Below are 23,136 nucleotides of genomic sequence, written 5' to 3' on the forward strand. Positions count from 1 at the left end.
TTGAATGTTGACTACTTTGATAATATATTTAGTTTCGTGTAATTTTCTGTTAAATATTTTTTTAAAATGTTCCTTATCCTGAGAAATGAATGTACTTAATGAGCATTTTACTGGACATTATGGAAATTAATTTGCACAGTACTGTACATCAGCAGAGTTGAACATTCTCCCTCAAAATGGGGTTTTTGTACGTTTTTAATGAAGCCTTCATAAAAATTCACGTTCCTTCCTTCAAATTCTCAGATAATGAAAGTAAGATGTAGAAAGGAGTTGTTGTTGTTGCTGTTGTTGTTGTTGTTGTTGTTGTTGTTGTTGTTGTTGTTGCTGTTGTTGTTGCTGCTGCTGTTGTTGTGGTGGTGGTGGTGGTGGTGGTGGTTTTTATTTATTTATTTATTAAGCTGTTTGGTAGTGCTGTGTGTGTCTGTGGGCCTGTCCTGCTGTGTATTGTGGTATAAATGTTGACTACTTCTCTATGGGTGTGGAGTTTGTCCTTGCTTCAGTGATGGAGCACGCTGTGTCCCACACTGTCCTGCTGGCTTTATGATCACTAGATTGACAGCTTATAATTAGCTCTAGCTGACTAACCCCATGCAGTGGTCTCTCTCTCTCTCTCTCTCTCTCTCTCTCTCTCTCTCTCTCTCTCTCTCTCTCTCTCTCTGCATTTGTGTAAGAGAGTTTTCTGGAAGTGTCATTAGTTAAGGCTCATCTGTTAGGAAAAACTTAGCTCTTTGTCAAGAATGATTTCTTTGGCCTGGTGAAAGGCGCAGGGGACACACAGCAACCCACACACTCAGTCAGAGGTGCGCGGGTGAGTGTGTGTGGGTCTCATTCACATCTGTGTTTGTGTGTGTGTTGCTATGCTGCAGTCTCCATTGGCAAGTTGCTGACTCATTATTATGTCTCTGAGTGTGTGTTTGGCTTTGTCTTAGTGAGTAGGTAGTCTATAGTCTTGAGAGTGTGTGTGTGTGTGTGTGTGGGGCACTATGACTCTACCCGGTGGTCTCTGTTGTGACCAGTCACAGCTGTGTGTGTGTGGTTAATCACTTCAGGGGAATATCTCTGTCTGCCTCTCATTAACCGATGGCTGCAGGACGTTTTTATGTGAATATGCATGCATACTGTAACTACGCTGACCATTAACATTTTTAAACACCATTGGAAAAGAGGACTATACTTATTTTGCACCATTTAATGTCCACAATGTATTAGCCATTGTATCTTCCTAACTTACCTGTTCAACAATAAAAAAGGCAATTCAGCATCACTCCTGAGTTGCCACCTCTGAAAAGCCAAGCCAGTGTTGACTCTGGTCTTACTTTGAAATCTGTCTCTCTACCTTTTAGCTTGGAGGTGTTCTGACCAATTGTGCTACCTTGTCAAAATGACCTATTGTAGTGCATATTTGTAGATAGCTCTGTACATTAAACTCTAGGCAGGATGTTTTCATGGCCTAAATCAGGAACTCAACAAAAAAGATTTTAAAAAAATCAGTGTAACTGCTGCCCTGTTCAAAGTGGATCTGTGAATTTTCAACAAGATGGTGAATGTTGCTATCAGAACATTTTACCAGCATTAAAATTGTAATTGGGATGTTTTGATAGCCTAAGTAGTAATATTTGGTTTCAGAACCATCAGGCTACTGTTTTTGCACGCAGAGGAATTAGACCTCTGCATTTAACCCATCCATGCAGTGAAATACCCACATACATACACACTAGTAAACACACACTCTAGGGGGCAGAGAGCATAATTTGCCCGGAGCAGTGGGCAGCCCTATCCATGGCGCCCAGGGAGCAGTTGTGGGTTAGGTGCCTTGCTCAAGGGTGCATGTAGCGATGCATGTAGCGATGTTAAGCTGAGGGAGTGAGTAGAGCATGTAGCGATGTTAAGCTGAGGGAGTGAGTAGAGCATGTAGCGATGTTAAGCTGAGGGAGTGAGTAGAGCATGTAGCGATGTTAAGCTGAGGGAGTGAGTAGAGCATGTAGCGATGTTAAGCTGAGGGAGTGAGTAGAGCATGTAGCGATGTTAAGCTGAGGGAGTGAGTAGAGCATGTAGCGATGTTAAGCTGAGGGAGTGAGTAGAGCATGTAGCGATGTTAAGCTGAGGGAGTGAGTAGAGCATGTAGCGATGTTAAGCTGAGGGAGTGAGTAGAGCATGTAGCGATGTTAAGCTGAGGGAGTGAGTAGAGCATGTAGCGATGTTAAGCTGAGGGAGTGAGTAGAGCATGTAGCGATGTTAAGCTGAGGGAGTGAGTAGAGCATGTAGCGATGTTAAGCTGAGGGAGTGAGTAGAGCATGTAGCGATGTTAAGCTGAGGGAGTGAGTAGAGCATGTAGCGATGTTAAGCTGAGGGAGTGAGTAGAGCATGTAGCGATGTTAAGCTGAGGGAGTGAGTAGAGCATGTAGCGATGTTAAGCTGAGGGAGTGAGTAGAGCATGTAGCGATGTTAAGCTGAGGGAGTGAGTAGAGCATGTAGCGATGTTAAGCTGAGGGAGTGAGTAGAGCATGTAGCGATGTTAAGCTGAGGGAGTGAGTAGAGCATGTAGCGATGTTAAGCTGAGGGAGTGAGTAGAGCATGTAGCGATGTTAAGCTGAGGGAGTGAGTAGAGCATGTAGCGATGTTAAGCTGAGGGAGTGAGTAGAGCATGTAGCGATGTTAAGCTGAGGGAGTGAGTAGAGCATGTAGCGATGTTAAGCTGAGGGAGTGAGTAGAGCATGTAGCGATGTTAAGCTGAGGGAGTGAGTAGAGCATGTAGCGATGTTAAGCTGAGGGAGTGAGTAGAGCATGTAGCGATGTTAAGCTGAGGGAGTGAGTAGAGCATGTAGCGATGTTAAGCTGAGGGAGTGAGTAGAGCATGTAGCGATGTTAAGCTGAGGGAGTGAGTAGAGCATGTAGCGATGTTAAGCTGAGGGAGTGAGTAGAGCATGTAGCGATGTTAAGCTGAGGGAGTGAGTAGAGCATGTAGCGATGTTAAGCTGAGGGAGTGAGTAGAGCATGTAGCGATGTTAAGCTGAGGGAGTGAGTAGAGCATGTAGCGATGTTAAGCTTCATTTGTACTAAATGAACGTGAAAAACACAAATGTTTGAAACACTGAGTTTCTCTGCAGTGCGAATTATATGCACATGCTTGTTAGGACCACTCTGTGGGTAGGATAAATGATTAGAGCACTGACTCTTCAGTTCTGTGTTTTTTGCTTTGACCACAAGTGATGCCGCAGAGGATAGCTGGGTTTGCTGTTCTGATGTCTCTTGATGTCTCTTGCTGATGTATTCAGTGATATCTCTCTCCTTCCTTTCACTAACTTTCAGCTCTGTGCAGATCAGCATTGTGAGCTACGTCCTCATCAACATTGCTCAGTAAGACGAGCCCATATTGAGCCAGGCATTTGTCGCAGTTCATCAATAAACAGCTTACATTACAATCAAAAGTAAAAATTTCAAATAAGCTTCAAGGGATGGCAGAAAATTTCTAAATTTCATTCCAAATTTTTCACCTTTGTATAATTTGTGACCCGTTAATGATTTAAAATTGCTAGTATTTTGCTATGAATAGGTCCTGATTTGCATATTAATGTCCAGCTTTGCCTGAAAAAAAGCCTGCATCATATTTTGGGTTTTTTCCAGGACTTTAGGTCAAAAAAGTCCCCCTTATTTCCCATCAAGGGATGGGCTCATAAAACCTGTTTATTTACTGGCCGAGATTATAAAGGGCAACTGTTCTCACAATCTCTCGCTAGAACAGAGCTACATTATGCTATTTTATAATGGCTTGCTGAGGATAGAGTTACTTCCTTCAGTTTATTACATGAGGTATAAAAGTTCACAAAGAGTTCATCACCCTGCCTTACAGAGTTGCATAGACAGTTTATCATGCTGTTTTATAGGGTTGCAAAAGATTTTCTTTATAAAAGGTACAAAAATTCAAATCTTCTCAGTCTTTACAGGCAGCATAAGAACACCTTATTTTAGCTGATTTTTTTCCTTCTTGACTCAGTATTGCAAATTCTTTCAATTTTAACAAACAAATCTTTCACATTGCAACTTTAATTGTCTCTTTTGTAACATTTAGAAATGAGAGGCCTGTTGCATTACAGAACCCATTAAATGCAGTTTCTGCCTGTTTTCAGGGCCACTCATTTTACCTGCTTTTTTTCTTTAGCAAATGTGGATGACTTGAAAAACTAAAAGTGAATTTGATTTCCTTTCTTTATCAGTGAACAAACATAGCAAACTTTGTTGTGGTATAATAAGGTGCGGTTGTGTTGTTCATTTTAACATTTTATCTAATCATGGCCGTCTTTGTGGAGAGTTGTGAATTTTTACAGCAAGGGATTCTCACCACTCTGCTTTCGCCTCTTGTTGCTCACTAGCAGCTCTACATTTCTCATTTCTCAGAAGTCAGCAGTATTCTAGTTAATCTGACAGATGTATGGAGGGGGGAATGTTTCATTTGATTAAATTAATTAAAAACATCACTTTCCATTGTGCCAACGGAATAGCCACTATAAGTCCTCCAGATCCTTTCATTAGTGCACTCTTGTGGAATCCTGGGGGAGATTATTTTGTGCCTTATATGGTTATACAACTTACTACTATAATAAATAATACATTTGTTTTAGAACTTGTGAAAATAGATTATTTTTAATGAGTTTTCTCTCCAGTGTAGTCATAACCAGTTCCACTCACTAGCTGGGTCTCCTTCCATCACACAATACTGAGACGCTGGGAGGACGAAGGCATATGAAGCCACATCTCCACATCTGTACAAACCAAGCAACATCACTGGACAGCCCAGGGCACTTGGAGGAGAACACCAACTGCCAGTTCTCTTATATCAGCTTGCAGACGCCTGTGTTGGGTAGTATTGTGCTGAGAGGATCATATTTATGCTTTCTTGGACTCCCAGTCATGGATGACAGTGGCTTCGCCAGGGAGCAAAATCACAGTCTCCCCACAATAGGGCCAGCGCTTAGATGATTGTGACTCTCAAAAATATTTTTTGGGAAGAAAAATCACTGAACTTTGGCCAGTTTGGTCAGGGTAGCTGTAGATGTGTCCTGGTTAGTTCTTCACAGGCACCTCAAGTTCACTTAGGAGCTCAAGGCCTTTTAGTCTCTAAGTGTGTCTGAATTTAAACAGTTTATTAAAGATCTTGTCTCTCCCTGTGTGATTGGCAGTTGGTGGTCTTTGAGGATCCCAGTATGTGAGTGATAGTTAATTAAATGAGAGCAGAGAATGGAAGTGATGGACAGATTTAGACAAGACACGGTGGGTACTGTCGGTTGCCGTGGTGCTTTTTCATTTTCAGAGCTGTCTCTGCGGTCATAGGGCCTCATTTATTAAAGACTTGAGTTTGTGTCTTCAGCTTTTCAGTTTAAATCCAATAGGAAGTGATTCAGTGCAATAATTACATCTTGCATTTCACTAGGATTTGAGTCGATTATTTTGGAAAAAATATGATATTTTTTCATTCTCTGAGTGTCAGGAGGAACTGTAATGGTACAGTAATGAACAGTAATGGTATATAGACAATAAAAAACTAAACTTAATAAAACTATTAAAACCTAATAACCAGTTATAGCATTTTAGCGTTTTTTCAATATAACTTTATTTAGTATGATTAAATATATGGTTTATTTAATATTATGTATTAAAATCAATTAAAGTTAACATAATCAGTTGTCATTAATTGCATTTATTTGCTCTCGTTTGGCCCTTAAAATATTTTTTGTTTTCCATTTAAATTCAGCAACCTTGTTACAGCTGTTTGTTTGGACAAATGAGCTTCATTAGAATGTCTTAATTACCTTCAATAATTCAACACACTCTCTCTGTCATTCTGTTATTACCCTTCCTGCAGGAAGCGTCTTGGTTCCTGTGGCTGAGCTTACATCCTGTTATTTACACGTTTCTTGTTTGTTTGTTTGTTTACATGATTGGGTAATTGTCTCGTTATTTTCTGTGTTAAAAGAATACAGCTTGTTTTAAGATGAAAGTCAGCGGAGTGCTTCCTTCGGTCTTTTAGCGCTCAGTCATTTCCTAACAGCATTTTTTTTTTCTTCTCTTTTCCAAACGAGCTTCCTAATTTGGATCCTTTTGAAGTGGAATGTTGTTCATTTAATGTTCTTCTGTTTTTCAGGAACTCTCAAGTTGTGGTTGGAACAAGAAGGAGAAGCACAGTTCAGCTCCCAATGTCGTGGCCTTCACACGCAGATTCAACCAGGTACCAAGCGCGCACACATCCGCAGTCTTTCTGCGACTTTTCCTTTGGGTAACTCATAGCCAGACAGACCAGAGTTGGGGGCTTCTTTGATTTATCTTCTTGGCTGAGGCAGGACTGGAAAATGATGAAATTGCCAGTTTTTTGTGTTCAGTGAACCAGGCCTTTTTCTCCATGCTAACACACAGCGGCTGGTGTATGAACATGTTAATATGTCACAGTCGCTGAAGGGATGGAACAGGGTAGACTAGGGCCAACGAGCGAACTGCGCTCCAGCTGCAGCTTTGAGGGACGTCTTGGCTCTTCTTTCGGCAGGTAATGAGAACCATTTTTTACAGGTCATTGCAGAGTTCATCCCAACCCATTTCAGCAGGACCTACAGGGTTATAAGCTGAAGCCTTTGTCCTCAAATGTCTGTGTATAAATATATTCTTATACCGCCTGCCAAAAGTTTGAGGACACAAAGTTGCCTTCTTGTAATTCTTTGTAATAAAAAGGGTCTGTTAACACAAAATGTCTATTAAACAGTTTTAATATACGTTAGGTATATTTTACCAATCCGTCAGCTTCATGTTAGGAAGAGCAGGTTTTGCCTAAATATTGATTTGACAGTTTTCTTTCTGTTGTTTCTGTTGTTAAAAGCACATGTTGAACATCTTTTGGCCAAATGTAGTTTGAACAGGTGAAAAGTTTGCGTGTTGATTCGCATTAATGAACTGTATGAGTTTTGGCATTATTTCTACATCATTATTATTCCTACAGCAACACTTTAGTCAGTCTTTCCACTCAGTTTTACTTTTTTTTTTTTGGAAAATTGTGAGAGCTATACATTCTGTTACTGTAAAACAATGAAGAGAACATACTTATTAAAAACATTTAGAATCATTCTGGGATTAAAAATTAGGGCTTTCCTAATTCAGCATTTTGCTTCGTGATCCGATCTGAGTATCCACTGATTCAGATTTTTCTGTTTTCATAGATAGAAGAGCCACATTTCAGTAAGACGGTTCACCAGGCTGAAGTGGCACAAAGCTGATTTTTTTTTTTTTTTAACTTAATGTGGCACAGATCTGTTATTTTCAGATCTGTGTAGACGAACACATCTGACCTTTTTAAATCTGGTCTAAGCCACTTCATATGTGGTTCTGAATTGGATACTTATGTGATTTGTGGGCGTGCAACCTTAATGAGAACGTTCAAATCGGAATCCCTGTGTTTTGTTTTTTTTTTTCTCCCTTTGCACGTGCGTCATCATTTGCTGTTAGCGTGGCAGCAGCGCTGAACCTGAAGTTAGTGCCAGTAAATGGTGCAAAAGCATCACATCTGGATTGTTTTTGCCTTTGTCTTGCTCTAATAATGAGCAGTTGAGAGCTGTTCAGGGCTAATTATCTTTGCTTTGTTCTGCTGGTTAGTTTATTTGCTGTGGTTTGTTCATGTGATGTTATTGATCAGGATGTGCGCAGGCAGGTCGTTTCAGGACGCAAGTTCGTTCACGTTGATGACAGATCTGAGTCCTATACCTACATGAATGTGAACCATCATGTTAGAAAGTTCATGTCTGAGCAAAAAATCTGAATAGAGCAATGAGGCTCGTAATGTAAACCCAGCGTGAGAGAGTCCACTTTTTAAATTAACATGCCAGATTATTTATTTATTTATTTATTTATTTATTTTTACCACATCTATTTTGCAGTACAAACGTCATGTAATTTGTGCCTGCTTTTGATAGCACGCCTCTCACTGAAAATGGCAGAAACAAAACTAGATTTGCCGCTGGCTCACATTTTACGTGGCCGTGTTTAGATAAACAGTAAAGTCACTGGCACCACAGCTTACAAGTTTTCACATTCCACTGTAAAATAGTTCCACACCACAGACATTCAGGCCTAAGACTTTGGAAAACCTGCCTTGCTGCTGTAGGTTATGGGCAGGACCTATTTACGTTTGCTGTATGATACTGGCTTAAGTAGAATGCAGAAAACAAGAAACAAAGGATTGGAACTGGATCAGGCTTAGCATAGCTGATACCCAATCAGTAGCTCTGATCCCAATCCAATCCAAAAGCCATATACTAAAATAATTTTACCTTAAGAAGTAATACATAGTGAGAAGACAGTGGTTGTAGAATTCTCTATTGCATAAATACACGCACCCAATGTCATACGTTTCTTCCCAGCAGCAGCCATGGTCCTCTGTAATGAGCATGAGAATGATTGACTGTGGAATTTTTGTTCAACGTCTTGTGGAAAGATTCTCTCATGGACAGCTACATCGCTGCCCAAATGGTCATTCAAGATGTTTTTCTCTCCATCTTTTCGTCTCTCTCTCTCCGTCTCTCTCTCACTCACACACACAGGATTTGCATGCCAATATAAATGTGCTGTGATGGTGCTGCTTAGAGAATTGAGAACAGAAAGTCCTGAACAGCAACTGGAGCTGATTCTTGTAGAGCGGACTTGAAATGACCCAGCCAGAGGGAGCCGAACTGTCCGACGCCACCCGCATCTGATGGTGCATGTGTGTTATTGAGTGTTGCCTGTGTTTCCAGGCTAGTGCTGAACTGAATGTTCTGCAGAACAGTATGAGTGCGTTATGAAATACTGTATGTACAGTAGAGACTTCACTCCAACTTCCTGCTCTCTAGCTTTAGGAGACAGAACTTGCTCAGTAAAGCAGTCCTCACTTTAGCACTCGCTGAAGAAGGGAAGTGAGGATGTGTTGAGTGTTTAGCATGAAGTTATCGCTGACCTTTCAGTTCATTCGGGAGCAGAAAGTAGGTCAGCTGTGTGGAGTACAAGTTTATGGTTCAAGTTCAAGACTTAACCCTTCAAAGTCAGTTGTCCCTTGGGAGAGCAGAAGAATGATGTAATTTGGTTTTATTTCTAGCATAGAAATCCTGTTGAATGCTTTGCAAATTCTGTTTTGATTTGAATTTGTTAAAAGCTTACTGCTGTGCGCAGTCTTGTTTTGCAGAAAGAAAAACATCCTCTGCATTTTTGCCACGTTTTTTTTTCTCAAGTGCAAACTCAAACCTGTACAGAATGTAAATACAGTTCATTGTATGTACAGTATTACATAATGGATTCTAGTACTGCCACTGATTATGCAATTGCTTTTAAATCATTATCTAATGAATATTAAATGCATTGGGAGAAAAACTATGATAAGACTTCTCTAAGCATTTTTGAGGTCAGAGGCACCTTTTTTCTGTTAACTTCAACGAGAGGCGTGCTTTGTGTCCTGTTTTTGCATGCTGGGCACCTTCTGCATCTTTTGTGTGGAATGTTCCTAAATTGAAAAACTCAAGAAGCGAGTCATGAGCTTTTGTCCCTGTGACAACCATTCAAAAGGAAGTACCCTGAATAATTTCACGGACCAGAATATAACAAGCAAAACTTGTGTAGCTTGTTTGGACTAGCAACGCTACGCTTATTACAGTTAATACTATGTCACTTTCTAAAAGTGCAGGTGGCAAAGCTGGCTTGGCTGTTGTGACTAGGGCAGGGTAATATCACATTTCTCATTATCATGATAAATTATGTCAGAATATGCCACAATATGTTTTTCTGAGGATATTGTGGTTATCATCAGTACATGTTCCAACTGCAAGACTGATTACAAAGAAAGCCTAACTAGGCCTGATTAGTTGGACATATCACGGCACATGAAATGTTGAACACAAATCATTGTGTTAAGTGTCTTTGTTTAACTACTTTGCCTTTTTCTGCTTTTAGATGTTAGGAAAAAAACATTGTAATGTATTGAGCATAGAGAAAGCTTCTTAAAGTATTGTAATATTAAATCTTTTACATGTTGCGTGCACACATCCACCTTTTAGTTATGACACTTTTGATGTTAAGAGACAGGGAGGCATGCAGGCAGAAACAGTGCATTGTAATACCCTGCATTCACACCAGCAGTGACAGGACGTGACAAGGCGGTCGTAGGTCATTCATTCTCAATGAAGGCTGGTGACATGAGGCGGCACAAACGTTGGCAACAGGACAAAGTTGTGTGGAGTTTTACTGAGCAGTGAAGCGCCGTGGCAGTTACCTACAGGAATTAAGCATTGAGCAGCTTAGTATGTGCTTAATCTCTACCACTGTGAAACAGTGCGCTCCTTTTTTAGTTTGTAGGTAATTAGTCCTACTAGACGTTGAATAAACAGACGCAAGTAGACAGTTATTGCAAAGACCGTGTACTGTTTTCCTTGCAGACTTACTACATAGATGTGGGGATTAAATAAAAATACGCACTGAAGCGATTTCTCACCAGGATTTTTATTTGTAGTGGGAATGCATCCGATTTGTGCTTGACATCAGTGAAACCATGGCAACCAACCAAGGAGTTTAGAAACGATCAGCGATTTGGGTGACGAGGTGAAAAGTCGTCGCCGGTGTGAACGCAGGATTAAAGTGGAGTAATGAAGGAAAAGTTAAAAAAAAAAGTTTTTGTGTTTGTGTTTGTTAGGTATCAGTCACTGGGGGTTCTGTGTTCTCAAGCAGTCTGTTATTATACAGGATTTAACAGATAAACTCTGATCATAAATACGCCTGTAAAATGTGTTCATTACAGATCGTAATTACCTTCTATATTTAAATCTGTAGCCCTCGCTCACTCAGCTGAGCACAGCACACACCGACACACACACCTCATTCAACAACTGTTACACACACAGTCTGATAATCACACACTTACGCACACACACAGTCTGATCATCACACACATACACACGCATACTCACACGCTCATGCACTCTTCAGATTATGCAGGGACAGATGTTATAAATTAAGCACATCTGGTTATCTTTTTCCAGGGGTTATTTGCATGAGAACTGTTGGCTGAATTCTGAGACGCTTCTTCCCCCCGTCCCTTTTTTTCCCCCTCCGTTTTATCCCCTCACTCTGTATGTGTGTTTTTTCCTTTAACTTCCATGAAATGAGGTGTTTGTGTTTGTGTGTATCACTTGTAATACCAGTAACAGCTCAGGTATAGATTACGGGACTATAAAACTGAGAGTGTTTGTGCCCTCTCTTCTGTTCCATCTACAACTAAAATATACCATCACTGGCGCATGAACATTCCCCACTCTTTACATTCTTTCCTTTTTTTGCATAATTTGAAAACGGTTACCTTTTGCATTCTGTTTAAATTTCATAATGAAGAGATTAATAAAAATTAGTAAAACTACTTCCCTTGTTACATTGATTTCCATTACAAGTTAAGAAGGGTTTTTATGAAGTTACCATTTTGGTGTTATTAGGTTTCACTCAGATCGTTATCAGATCAAAGCTGTATAGATCACTTAAAGTCAGCATTAATCAGAAAAAGTCTTTGGACGTCTGGTTCCTGTCACCACCACTGTGAACAATTTGATACTTGGTAAGTTTAGGTAAAACAGATAATTTCTGTTTACATCTTAACCATTTTATTATGCATAAATGCAGAATAAAGACATTCTAGAGGCAGATAAAATGTACTACACTACTACAGCACTAGAATATGTATCTTATTCTTTTTTAAATTTATCTTAAAGTGTTCAAGAAGCTGTGATTTCTGCAGAGCTTTTTCACATTGCGTCTGACACTGTGTTTGGAGTCTGCTTCTTGTTTGTCTGTAGAGTATTGGTCTTTCATTTCAGCACCAGCGTTGATGGCAAAATGTTAGTATCTGTAGTGTCCTGCAAAAGTGCCTATACGATGATTATCCACCCTCAAGCTGCTCCTTTCCATTTGGCAGTAGCATTAAGTGTATTGCCAAGTATTATTAAAAGAATTCTGATCTTGGCTTCCTGTTAAGTGTAGCTAAAGGGATTATACAGTGTGATTGCTTTCACTAGAATGTGGGTACACTGCTTTTGGCAGTTGTCTTGCAGGGGCAATAATTGAGGTCACATACATTAATGATGGTGCATGCCTGCGTTTGTGTGTGTTTGGTTAAGCTCCCCATTTTAGACACGGCACTTTTTCACTTTTTTCTCTGGGCTTCAGAAGCTGTGATTGGAGACTAAAACGTTTACTCATCATCTCCTTTAGCTGGCAAAAACAAAGGACCCTTCGGAGCACAAGTTTGCAAGATTGAAGCTAATGTGATTAGACACGAGTATCAGACTGCTAAGCACAGACATGATGAGAATCATGACTGCCTTCTTCTAAAAGATTAAATTTTCATGCTGATAGAAATCAGTCACCATTAAATGAGCACGGCCACTGCTACTTCTGTAAAATACAAAACCGTAAACGGGTTTGAGGTGAAAGTAGGGGTGGGAGTCTCTAGGCACCACATAATTCAGTTTGATTTCAATTCAGGGTGTCAAGATGCAAGTATAAAATGATTCTTGATGCATCTCCATTTTTTTATCTACGTAGGTTTTATTATAATACAAACAGTATGATCAAAAGTATGTGGACAGACCTCCCTTTTATTAAGTTCAGGTCTTTCAACCACACTCATGGCTAACAGGTGTATGTAATCAAGCACATAGCCATGCAATCTTCATAGACAGGCATTTGCAGTAGAATGTGTCCTATTGAAGAACTTGGTGACTTTAAATGTGGCACTGTCGTAGGATGCCACCTTCGCTACAAGTCAGTTTGCAGTTCCTGCCCTGCTAGATCTTCCCTGGTCAGCCGTAAGTGCGATTATTGAGAACTTGAAGCATCTAGGAACAACATGAAATGGTAGACAACACAAACTAAGAGCGGAGCTGCTGAGTGCTGAAGCATGTAGCATGTACAAAAAAAAATCATCTGTACTGTATTGTGTCTCTCACTGCAGAGTTCCAAACTGCTTCTGAAAAAATCAGAACAAAAACTGGTTGAGAGCTTCATGAAATATGTTTCCATGGCTGAGCAGCTGCACACAACCCTATGATCACTATGCACAGTGCCAGGCATCTGCTGGAGTGGTGTGAAGCATTTCACCGTTGACATCTGGAGCAGTATAAATGTGTTCTCTGGAATGATGAATGATGATTCACTATGGCAGTCAGGCAGATGAATCTGGGTTTGGTGGATGCCTGGAGAACGCTACTGAGCGCATAATGGCATCAGTTTGGTGGAGGAGGTATAATGGTCAGGGGCAGTTTTTCAGGATTTGGACTAGACCCCATTGTTTCAGTGAAGGATAATGTTAAATAACATACACAGACATTTTAGGCAATTATGTGTTCCCAACTTTGAGGCAGCAGTTGGGAAGGCCCTTTACTGTTCCAGCAGGACTGTGCTGCCCATGCACAAAATGAGACAAGTCCCATAGAGACAAGGTTTGATGAGTTTGGTATGGAGAAACTCCAGTGGCCAGCACAGAGCCCTGTCCTCAACTCCTTTGGGATGAACTGGAATATTGATTACCAGCCATGCTTACTACAATAACACATTTCACATCATTTTTATTGTTGTGACTACAAACATGCATTTGTAGCTGTTTAAATAATGGATGCAACAGTGACTTGCATGCTAATAGCTCCCCCTACTGAAACTTCAGACTGCCACACACATGCTTGTGTTACTGAGTGAGTTACAAATCCACATTAGCATGTTTGATGTATACTCAGCTATAGATGATTGGAAAGAACTAAGTATTATATCTTTAAAATTTGGCAATTTTCTTGCGTTATCCTTGAAGAGTCTTGTGCCCAAGAAGCTTCCCAGCATTATTGGCTATTTTGTGTGTTTCTGTTAATTAACTCGTAGTTTTCTAATTTATAATTGGAAGTATATAATTATAATGTATTATAGCTTATGTTGATGTTAAAAGTTTGGATGCATTTTATATGTTTTTGTTATTCTCAACATGATTATTTGTTTTCAGGTTTGCTAGTTCAGCTTATGGTTGTGCATACTATCAGAATGGCCAATATGTGTTAAAGCATTAGTTCTTAGAAAGGGGTGATTCCAGTCTTATCTAAGCCATTTATTTGTTACTGTATGAAACAGTCAGTTTAATATAATGAAGTTGTTTTAATTGATGCAAATACATTAAAAAGAAAGAATATTTGATTAAAATTAAATGACCTAATTTAAAATTGAGCAGAACTTGAAATTGCCAGCTTAATGGAAGCTTATTATGATTATTGAGCTAGTTAAGTTTACCTAATTTGCTGCCAAAGTGTGGATCTCTGTAGATTGGAAAGTAACTTTAACTTTTATAAAGTAATTTAAACATGAACCTGTTAAGTAACTTTATATTCTTTGTGAACAATTTTTCAAGACTAAACAGAAACAAAATGTACAATGACAACACAGATATAAAATAGAAATTCTTTCCCCCTGAACACTCCCTTTTTTGAGCATTCCTCAACTTTCCCAGTCTTTTGTTGCCCCTGTCCCAACTTCTTCGGAACATGTGCAGGCATCAAATTCAAAATGAGTAAATATTTGCAAAAATAAAGTATAAAGTTTATCCGTTTGAACATTAAATACCGTGTCTTCGTAGTGTATTCAATTGAATATAGGTTGAAAAGGATTTGCAAATCATCGTATTCTGTTTTTATTTATGTTTTACACAACGTCCCAACTTCACTGGAATTGGATTGTACAATAGGTTAGGATGTGTCCATATACATGGATATATGTGCTTGTATGCATGCATACCTTTGCTAACACACAATAAATAAATAAAGTAACTAGATTTTTTTTAAGCTTTAAGTTCACTTGATAAACCAACTAATTTAAGTTTGCAGTGTATAGTGGGTGTCAGGTCATTAACAGTAATGAGAGACTTGCTTTTAATACCCATTGTGTTGATAGATTTATAATACATTCTGTTTTTTTATGTGTGTAGGTGAGTTTCTGGGTGGTGCGGGAGATTCTTCACGCTCAGACTCTGAAGATCAGAGCAGAGGTTTTAAGTCACTACATCAGAACAGCCAAGGTAAAGTTTGCTTCAACAGAGGGTTTTTACATATAAGCTACATATATAACTATATTCTGCATACATATATAATTATAAACAGTTTTTAGCATTGCTACTAAGAGGTTTACTCTCACCTTTACACACCAAATGCAAATAAATGACACAAAAATGCTAAATATTCATGCATGTATACATTTTTGCACCATTATGCACACTAGGTATGATCCATGCAGTTTTTTTTTTTGTTTTCTTTTCTTTTTCATTTTTATTTCATTGTTTTGTTCACCCCGTACAAGAAACAAATAGATGAGCATACTGTGTTTAAGTAATGGATTAGTTTAAGTGATTTTCTGTACATAAAACAGCCCTGTGATGGCACTAAGCAGGTTGCTTTTCATTTTGGAAAAGCGAAAGGAGCACAGAGAGTTTCACTCCCTCATTCAGCAGCTGAAGCTTTGAGTGCTTTTACGTATAGCTCCAATGTCCATGAGCTGCTTTTGGAGATTTTAGCAGATCACGTGAGAAATAAGATAACAATCAATCAAACATCTGACATTTGTCAAAAAGAATGGGTTGCTGTTCACTAGTCGATTTGTCAGGCTTGGTTGTTGCGGTGCCAATCACAAAGACAGCAGTGGCTGAGTTAAGGCTGCAAATAAAATAATGGCAATAATGCCATGGATTGCAATAATGTTACGTTTTCGCTGTCTGAAAAATCTTATCAGTCATGTGTGACTGATCAGAAAGTGATCTGTGGATTGTGAATAAAATGCTCAAATAAATCGCGCTTGGTGTGTGAAGGTCTTTACATTGAATATTTAAATAATTCTGATTATAATGTGTTTGTGTCTATTCTCTCTCTCTCTCTCTCTCTCTCTCTCTCTCTCTCTCTCTCTCTCTCTCTCTCTCTCTCTCTCTCTCTCTCTCTCTCTCTCTCTCTCTCTCTCTCTCTCTCTCTCTCTCTCTCTCTCTCTCTCTCTCTCTCTCTCTCTGACCATACAGAAACTGTGTGATATGAATAATCTCCATGCAGTGATGGCGGTGGTGTCAGGTCTGCAGAGTGCTCCCATTTTCAGACTCACCAAGACATGGGCTGTGAGTAGCTGTTGGTGTTTCTGTTCTATTACACATGTAGCAAATAACATTATATCATTCTTTTGAGATGTAGCTAAAGTAGTTAGCCTAATTACAGCTGCAGTTCCTTTTTAGTCTTTTAAGACAAACACAAGAAAGGGCTGTTTCAGCCGTTTACTCTTTTAAGATAATTCATTTCTCAGTGCTGCTGTTGCCTTTATTTTATAAGTAAAAATTTGACAAACGCTTTATCATTATTCTGAATAAACAAATCAGTGATATGTGCTTACTGTTTTCAGTATTCAAATACTGACGCTTGGAATCATTAACCAAGTATTCAAGTTCTTTTGAACATCCTTAATAGATTTAAAATTAAAGTAAACATTTGTTTACTTCCTGCTGCATGCTGTTGTAGGTAGATTACCTACTTACAGTATCTCACTAAATAACTGCTTAAAGCATTAGTTGGGTGGAAAAACTTTCCTTTTACATCAAATATAGTTCATTCAGCTTATTAAGATTAAGAGAAACTTATAAGTCTCACAACGGGGAAATTTCACCTCTGCATTTAACCAATCTGTGTAGTGAAACACCACATACACACTAGTGAGCACACACACACTAGGGGGTAGTGAGCACATTTGCCCAGAGCGGTGGGCAGCCCTATCTGATCAGTTGGGGTGAGGTGCCTTGCTCAAGGGCACCTCAGTCACATACTGTCGGCTCTGTGGACCAAACTGGCGACCTTCCGGTCACGGGGCCGGTACCCTATATATACCTTGTCTATAAGTAAGTCTGAGATTACTTAACAATTAAATAACACTATGAGACAGTTTGAGGCAGTTGTGTGTGATTTACACATGAAGTTTCCCCAATGCCTTTTGGTTGGTCTAAGCTTCTTTTATTCTTTAGCTACATTACCCACGTAGCGCTGATGCAAAACTAATGAAACAAACAATTTATAACTGGGCTACCAAACAAAAAAAATTATTTATTTTGCTAATCACACTTTTTTCCCCTGAATTATGTCTTAAATGTACCTAATATTAGGTACAATCGTGGATATTTTAGCTGAGACCTGTCATACTTTGTTCTATTTAAACTAAAGTTCTATGAGCTGTGGTGATGACAAGTTAGGGTCACCTCAGTAAAGTCCTCAGAACGTTAGTACTTAGGGTTATGCAGTAAGGCCTGGTGAAATTATCATCATTAAAAAGAATGAAGAACAATGTCAGTTGTATTTCAGAATTTTGAGGGCTGTAACTGTGGCTTTAAGACTGATATATGTAAATGCTTCAGTGTGTTTTGTCTCATATAAATTTCAATATAGGCTCAAACATTTGCTATAGTTTGTTTTTTCAGCTTAGTTTCCATATATGGACTGTATGGACTGGAGAGTGAATGGTACAGTTTGAAATGTTAACAATGTGTATTTGCGACATCAAACTGCTTCATTAAGTGAAGAAAGCGAGTTTTTCCATGATATGGGTCCCCATACAGACCTTGTTGTTAATCTACAGCTATATGCAAAATACTGCTATTACCAGTAGTTAAGTGTAAAGCAGCTCATAGTCCGGATAAAGCTTTATTTCAGAGAAACAGCTCATCTTTATTTATGTCTGACAATATAAAAAATAAAACGTCGCAAGTAGCAGCCGCCATCTTATTACCATCTGCTGGTTATGTTCATGTCTGACTGCAGAAAACACCAGTGCAGTTCTGACATCTTTAAATCAACCCGTCCTCCATGCTGAGCAGGGAAGCAGGAAATGGAGAGTGCAGAGCAGAGCGTTTTAGATTCAGGGCATCGAACACAAGGGGAACAGACACATACTTGGTTATTGATGGCTGCTGGCAATGCGAATGACATGATGAATTACAATAAAACCATCAAGTTGTTGTCTTTTTTGTTTGACACCCACATGTGTTATGGAAGTGTTGTAGCTGTTTCTGTCAAACAGATCCTACTGGTCTTGTGTGGTGAGTCCTTAGGCTATCATGCAGTCTTAATATATTTCCAGACTCATTTGAATGGAGAATTACAGTACGTTAATAGTGATGAAAGGACAAACTACTGTTGGAGTCAGGATATCTAGGTCTTCTTTAAAGTGGCTTTTTGTGCCTGCTAACGAGTCTCTTATGTTGCAGAGCAACATAAGGCCAGCATTGAGGCAGTGCTGCTGTTAGGCCTTCCAGAATCTTCTGCCTGTTTCCACTGTAAAAGCTTGCTGTAAAAGCTTGCTATAAAACAGACACCTGCTCTGTCTCTTCTATATCATTGTGTAGTTTGCATCTTTCTCTCTCCTGTTCACTCGCTCATGTCTACTCAGACATCTGACCCTCACATTCCCTCTCTCAGGTCTCTTCTCTGAGAACTGTTCCCCTCCAAAAGTCCCAAACAGCATTCCTACAGCATTACCTCACTAGGATCATCTTCGTTCTTGTTGTTAAATGTGTTTCCTCCACGTTTGCTTTCTTTACCTCTCACATTAGAGTATCTTCACGGCAGCTGTGCTCTGTCCTTTTATCACTATGCAAATAACAGTCTGTCCAAGTATAACAGTGTATGGATTGAAGCATTACTCACAGAGTTCAGTGTAAATTAAATGCACATTAGTCAACAATACAAACTGTACAACACATTAACACGTTCCAGTCTGTGATGTACTGTATATTTTTCTACCATGGAGGAGCTGACTTGGCTGCTAGCTGAAAATAAAATCAAATTAAATCATTTAAGAAAATGAAAAAGGCACTCAGGAAGCTTCGACAGCAGTTTGCTAACTGTACTGTATATACAGTGTGATTTTTGTGCTTTGGAATTTTTTTCTAAACAACAGTGGTCAGGGATTTTTGTGACCACATAACATTTAATGTGAATCACAAAAGGTCCCTGACAGCATCAAAGGACTGCCTCAGCTGCATCATCACAGCAGAGATAAAAGCAGCTGCATTGGTTCCTCTCCTTGATTGCTTGAGCTATCTTAGTAATCCATAAATCTAATCTTTTGTAATAGGCCGTACTAGAGCTCAAACTAGAGACAACAAATGCAGCTTTAAGTGGCTTTAATTTCGCTGTCCACCTGTGAACAGATCACTTGAGACAGATGTTAATATCAGGTATAAACAAGGCCTTAGGCCAGAGGTGTCAAACTCAACCAGTAATAGGGCCCAAAAACTCCTCAAATCTATGGGCCACAACAAATGTTATATTTTATTTTTAATTAATGTTGTGTTGTAACCCAAACTGACAATTTCTTTTTGTATTCAAAACATCAAAAACGTCAACAGAAAAATACAGTCACTTGTAGTAGACCTTGAAATCTTACACGATTGCTTGAAATATTCCAAATTTAAATGTCCCCATGTCCTCGGTCTTTTAAACCTACCTATTTGCTTGAACTAGACACCTGGCATCTTTTCTTTGCTGCAAGTTCATTAAGACCTGGGCTCAGTTTCTGAGCTGCTGAGCTGATGTTAAGTGTTTATATTGGTTGAACTGCAGCTGAAATGTATTTTGGTGATGTGACTGGTGAGGATTTGTGCAGAATTGTGTAGAATTGAGGTGTAACCGTGTTCCCATAGATTGTTGTTGGGGCAGGAAAGTCGGAGCATGTTACATTGCAGTGCATGCTGGGGTTTGTAGTGCAGCACATTGTGAAACGGGCTGATGTTAAAAGAAAAGTGAAATAATTTTGCAGGCCAGATGGGAATTTGTGGCGGGCTTGTTATTAGACTGACTATACATTTAGGGCTATTGTGTGCATGTAAACATAGCAGTTGTGTCTCAGCTCCAGACCTTGAGGCTGCAAAGTGTGTTGTGTCAAATCATTAGCTAATAAACACATCCTTCTTGAGTTAAATCAGGGAATATTCATCTAAGCGAGATATCTCAAGCTGAAAATTTAAGTCTGATAGTAAGCCTGACTATGGGACAGGTTGGGAAATACTGATCTAAGGGACTGCACACATTGAACAGAAATGACCTTTACTATAAACCCTAAACTTCTCTCTGCCAATCTGTCTCCCAGCTGCTGAGTCGTAAGGACAAAGCTACGTTTGAGAGGCTGGAGTATCTGATGTCTAAAGAGGACAACTACAAGAGACTGAGGGACTACATCAGCAGCCAAAGCATGACCTCCTGTATACCATATCTAGGTTTGTCTGTCTTTATTTTTTATTCGTCTTTCTCTCTTCTGTCCCTTCTGTGTTTAGCCGTCATCATTTCATTTTGTTGCATCTTCCTGGACACACAATACATGAACCTTCCCTTTACCACACAGACACAGACTAGATATCTTTGAGACTCCTCATTGAAGATGGCCTCATAAAATGACCCATGAAGTACCTTCCCTTACAAAACCGTTCTCTTATGTTTTCACACATTTTTTGTTCCAGTAAGCAATTGTAAAGAACTTTTGTTTAAATTGGCTACCTGTAAAATGCCCAGGTTTAAATGCTAGCCATGGGGTTCTTCTGTTTTTCTCTTGAAGGGCTTTAGCAGTGGGTTCATTATTAAAGGCACTGCAAGTTTATTAAACTTTGTCAGGTTTTTGGGCTTGCTGTGGGTTCAGTTAAACTATGTCGAGATTGTTGGGATCACGCTCAAAGCATTCATCTAAACCACACAATGACGTACATTCAATAGAAGTGACTGCCTGTTTTTCCAGTGCTGCTCACACATGCTCATATTTACTATGTGTTGAGTCTGTTTTTAGTGCTTGTGCAGGATTTTGTGTTGGTGTGTGAGAATGAGCTGTGATTTTGCTTCGTGCTCCCTTTTCTCTTGTAAACCCCTCATCACTACTGTGCTTACTGTTTAGGAAGTGTGTGGGTGGGGGTTCTCACAAGGGGTGTAAATCTCTGAACTCATGATTCTTTATGACATCATTCACTGTAGTATGAAATGTCAGTTTGGACTTCATTTGGATTATTTTGATTCAGAAATATTTTTAGAAATACACAAAAGGGAGAAATTACATAGGCAATAGAATTTGATATTAAAAGCAACTGTATATTAACATTTCAATGTGAAATAAAAAGAAATAATGGCACAAGAAACCTGGATTTGGAAAAATTGTCATCCTAATTATCTAATTGCGACAATTTTTACTGCTTATCTTGCAGTATATCACTTTCAGTTTATCAGTTTATCTTACAGTGCATTACTATCACATTTCTATATTAGTTGAAATTCTAGTACACCATACTGTAATCCCAAAATGGCAAATGCTAGATAGAAATAGAAAAGATAGATAGAAAATCAAAACTTTGTTTCAGTACAAGAATTTACAGAAATTACTAAAAAACATTTTTGATTATTAATAAAAAAAGAAAAATAACAGTGTATTACTGCTTTTGTTATAATTTACTAGTTTTTCTCAAGTTATAGCTTCTCCTATTTACTCAGAAGCCATACTGCCCCCTATGTGTGTGGAGTATATTAAAATCTTTCACAATGAATGAGCCTAATAAATGTCATGAATTAACTGTATTGTGTATATAATTGTTTTTAAAAATAGTGCAAATATCATCATAATCAAGTATGGAATGTTGTCTAATGTAACATCCCAGTATTGATGCAGTCCAATCTCCGCTTTCAGATCAGCGCATCACAATAAATTGGTGCAATTTTACGCTCCTCGTTCTCACCCTCCCGTGTTTGCCAGTACTCTGTGCAAATACATTGTTAGGTGTTTCGCTTTGGTAAATAGCAAAACAAAAAAGCCTCAGTGAGTTGTGCCCCGCTTTCGTCTCTTATCACATCCCGCAAGCACAGAGAGACTAGCCCCTCTGCCCCGCTGCTGCGTAAACGTGACTCATGCAGAAGTAGCTACAGACGGGGATTTTGTTCTTTTTTTTGTAGTTGTTTTTTTTTTTTAAGCTGGCAGCACAAACCGTGTCTTAAGTGAGCTAGAGCAAAGCACCAGCAGGAACGGATGAGAGGAGCTCGGAAAACAGGCCATCCATCATGTTCTCAGTGTTTGTGTGTGTTTGCATGTTTTTCAGCTCTCTTTTTTTGTTGCATGATTCTTTGGAGTGAGAGTTTCCTCTGAGTGTTTTTGAAGGTTTGTGATGTACTGTTTTCAAAGGAAGAAAGCATCTGCTGTCTGATCACTTTTTGGCAGCTTCCTCTTCCTCAACACACACACACACACACACACACACACACACACACACACACACACACACACACACAGAGACCCACCACTTAATATGATGTGTTGAGAAGCACTATTTATTTTCAGCACTACTGGCAAAGCTCATGTCTTCGGTGCAAGAGAGGAAGGATCACTGTGCTTGTTTAGAGAGTTTGCTGTAATTGTTTGCAGATATGCATCTAATTCATAGTACTCAGATGATGATGTCATGCAACCGCACTGTCTCCATTTTAGTAGGCAACTTCAAGTTCATTTGGGAGCGCAGTGGTGGTCTGTTATGTACGGAGCCCTGCTGGTGATATTGCGTGTAAATGGAAATAATGTGCAGCCACACCATGAATTAGTAAGGCATGGGGACTATAATTAAGTCTTGTCCACGACTTAGTGAGGCATGGGAACGAGATCCTAATGCGTGGGAATGAGATCCTAATCCTAATAAGATTATAAAGCCTTGACCTCAGCTTAATAAGGCATGGTATCTTGACCATGACTTAAGTATCTTATTCCCACACCTTATTAAGTAGTGGCCATGCATTAGGATGTTGTTGCCATGCATTAATATAGTGTGGCTACACGTTATTTTTATTTTTGCAGGATTTCACCAGCAGGGCTCTGTAGTTATGAGATAGCAAAGTTATGATCAATCCAGCAAAGGCAGTAATTTTTCTTTCACTTATATTTAAGTGATTGATTTGCTACTGTAGTGATCTAAACTTGAGATTTCCCTCTGCGTTATTATTGGCGCATCCCAAATCACATTTTGGTGCACTAAATAATATGCAGTAGATAGCGCATGTACTATTACAAGTGCACTCATTAGTGTAA

The 23,136-nt window shown here is 39.1% G+C and overlaps 1 protein-coding gene across 6 annotated transcripts in view; it reads left to right on the forward strand.

Moving 5' to 3' along the window:
* Positions 1-23,136, forward strand: part of ralgps2 (Ral GEF with PH domain and SH3 binding motif 2) — a 157,651-nt gene that overhangs the window by 59,546 nt on the left and 74,969 nt on the right. For all 6 annotated transcript variants that reach the window (XM_017688545.2, XM_037537969.1, XM_017688549.2 and 3 more), the window contains exons 6-9: positions 6,140-6,223; positions 15,005-15,094; positions 16,079-16,171; positions 20,182-20,308. In XM_017688545.2, coding sequence (XP_017544034.1) covers positions 6,140-6,223; positions 15,005-15,094; positions 16,079-16,171; positions 20,182-20,308 — 394 coding nt within the window. The remainder of the gene's footprint in view (positions 1-6,139; positions 6,224-15,004; positions 15,095-16,078; positions 16,172-20,181; positions 20,309-23,136) is intronic.

This window comes from Pygocentrus nattereri, chromosome 4 (assembly GCF_015220715.1).
Source record: "Pygocentrus nattereri isolate fPygNat1 chromosome 4, fPygNat1.pri, whole genome shotgun sequence".
Lineage (NCBI taxonomy): Eukaryota > Metazoa > Chordata > Actinopteri > Characiformes > Serrasalmidae > Pygocentrus > Pygocentrus nattereri.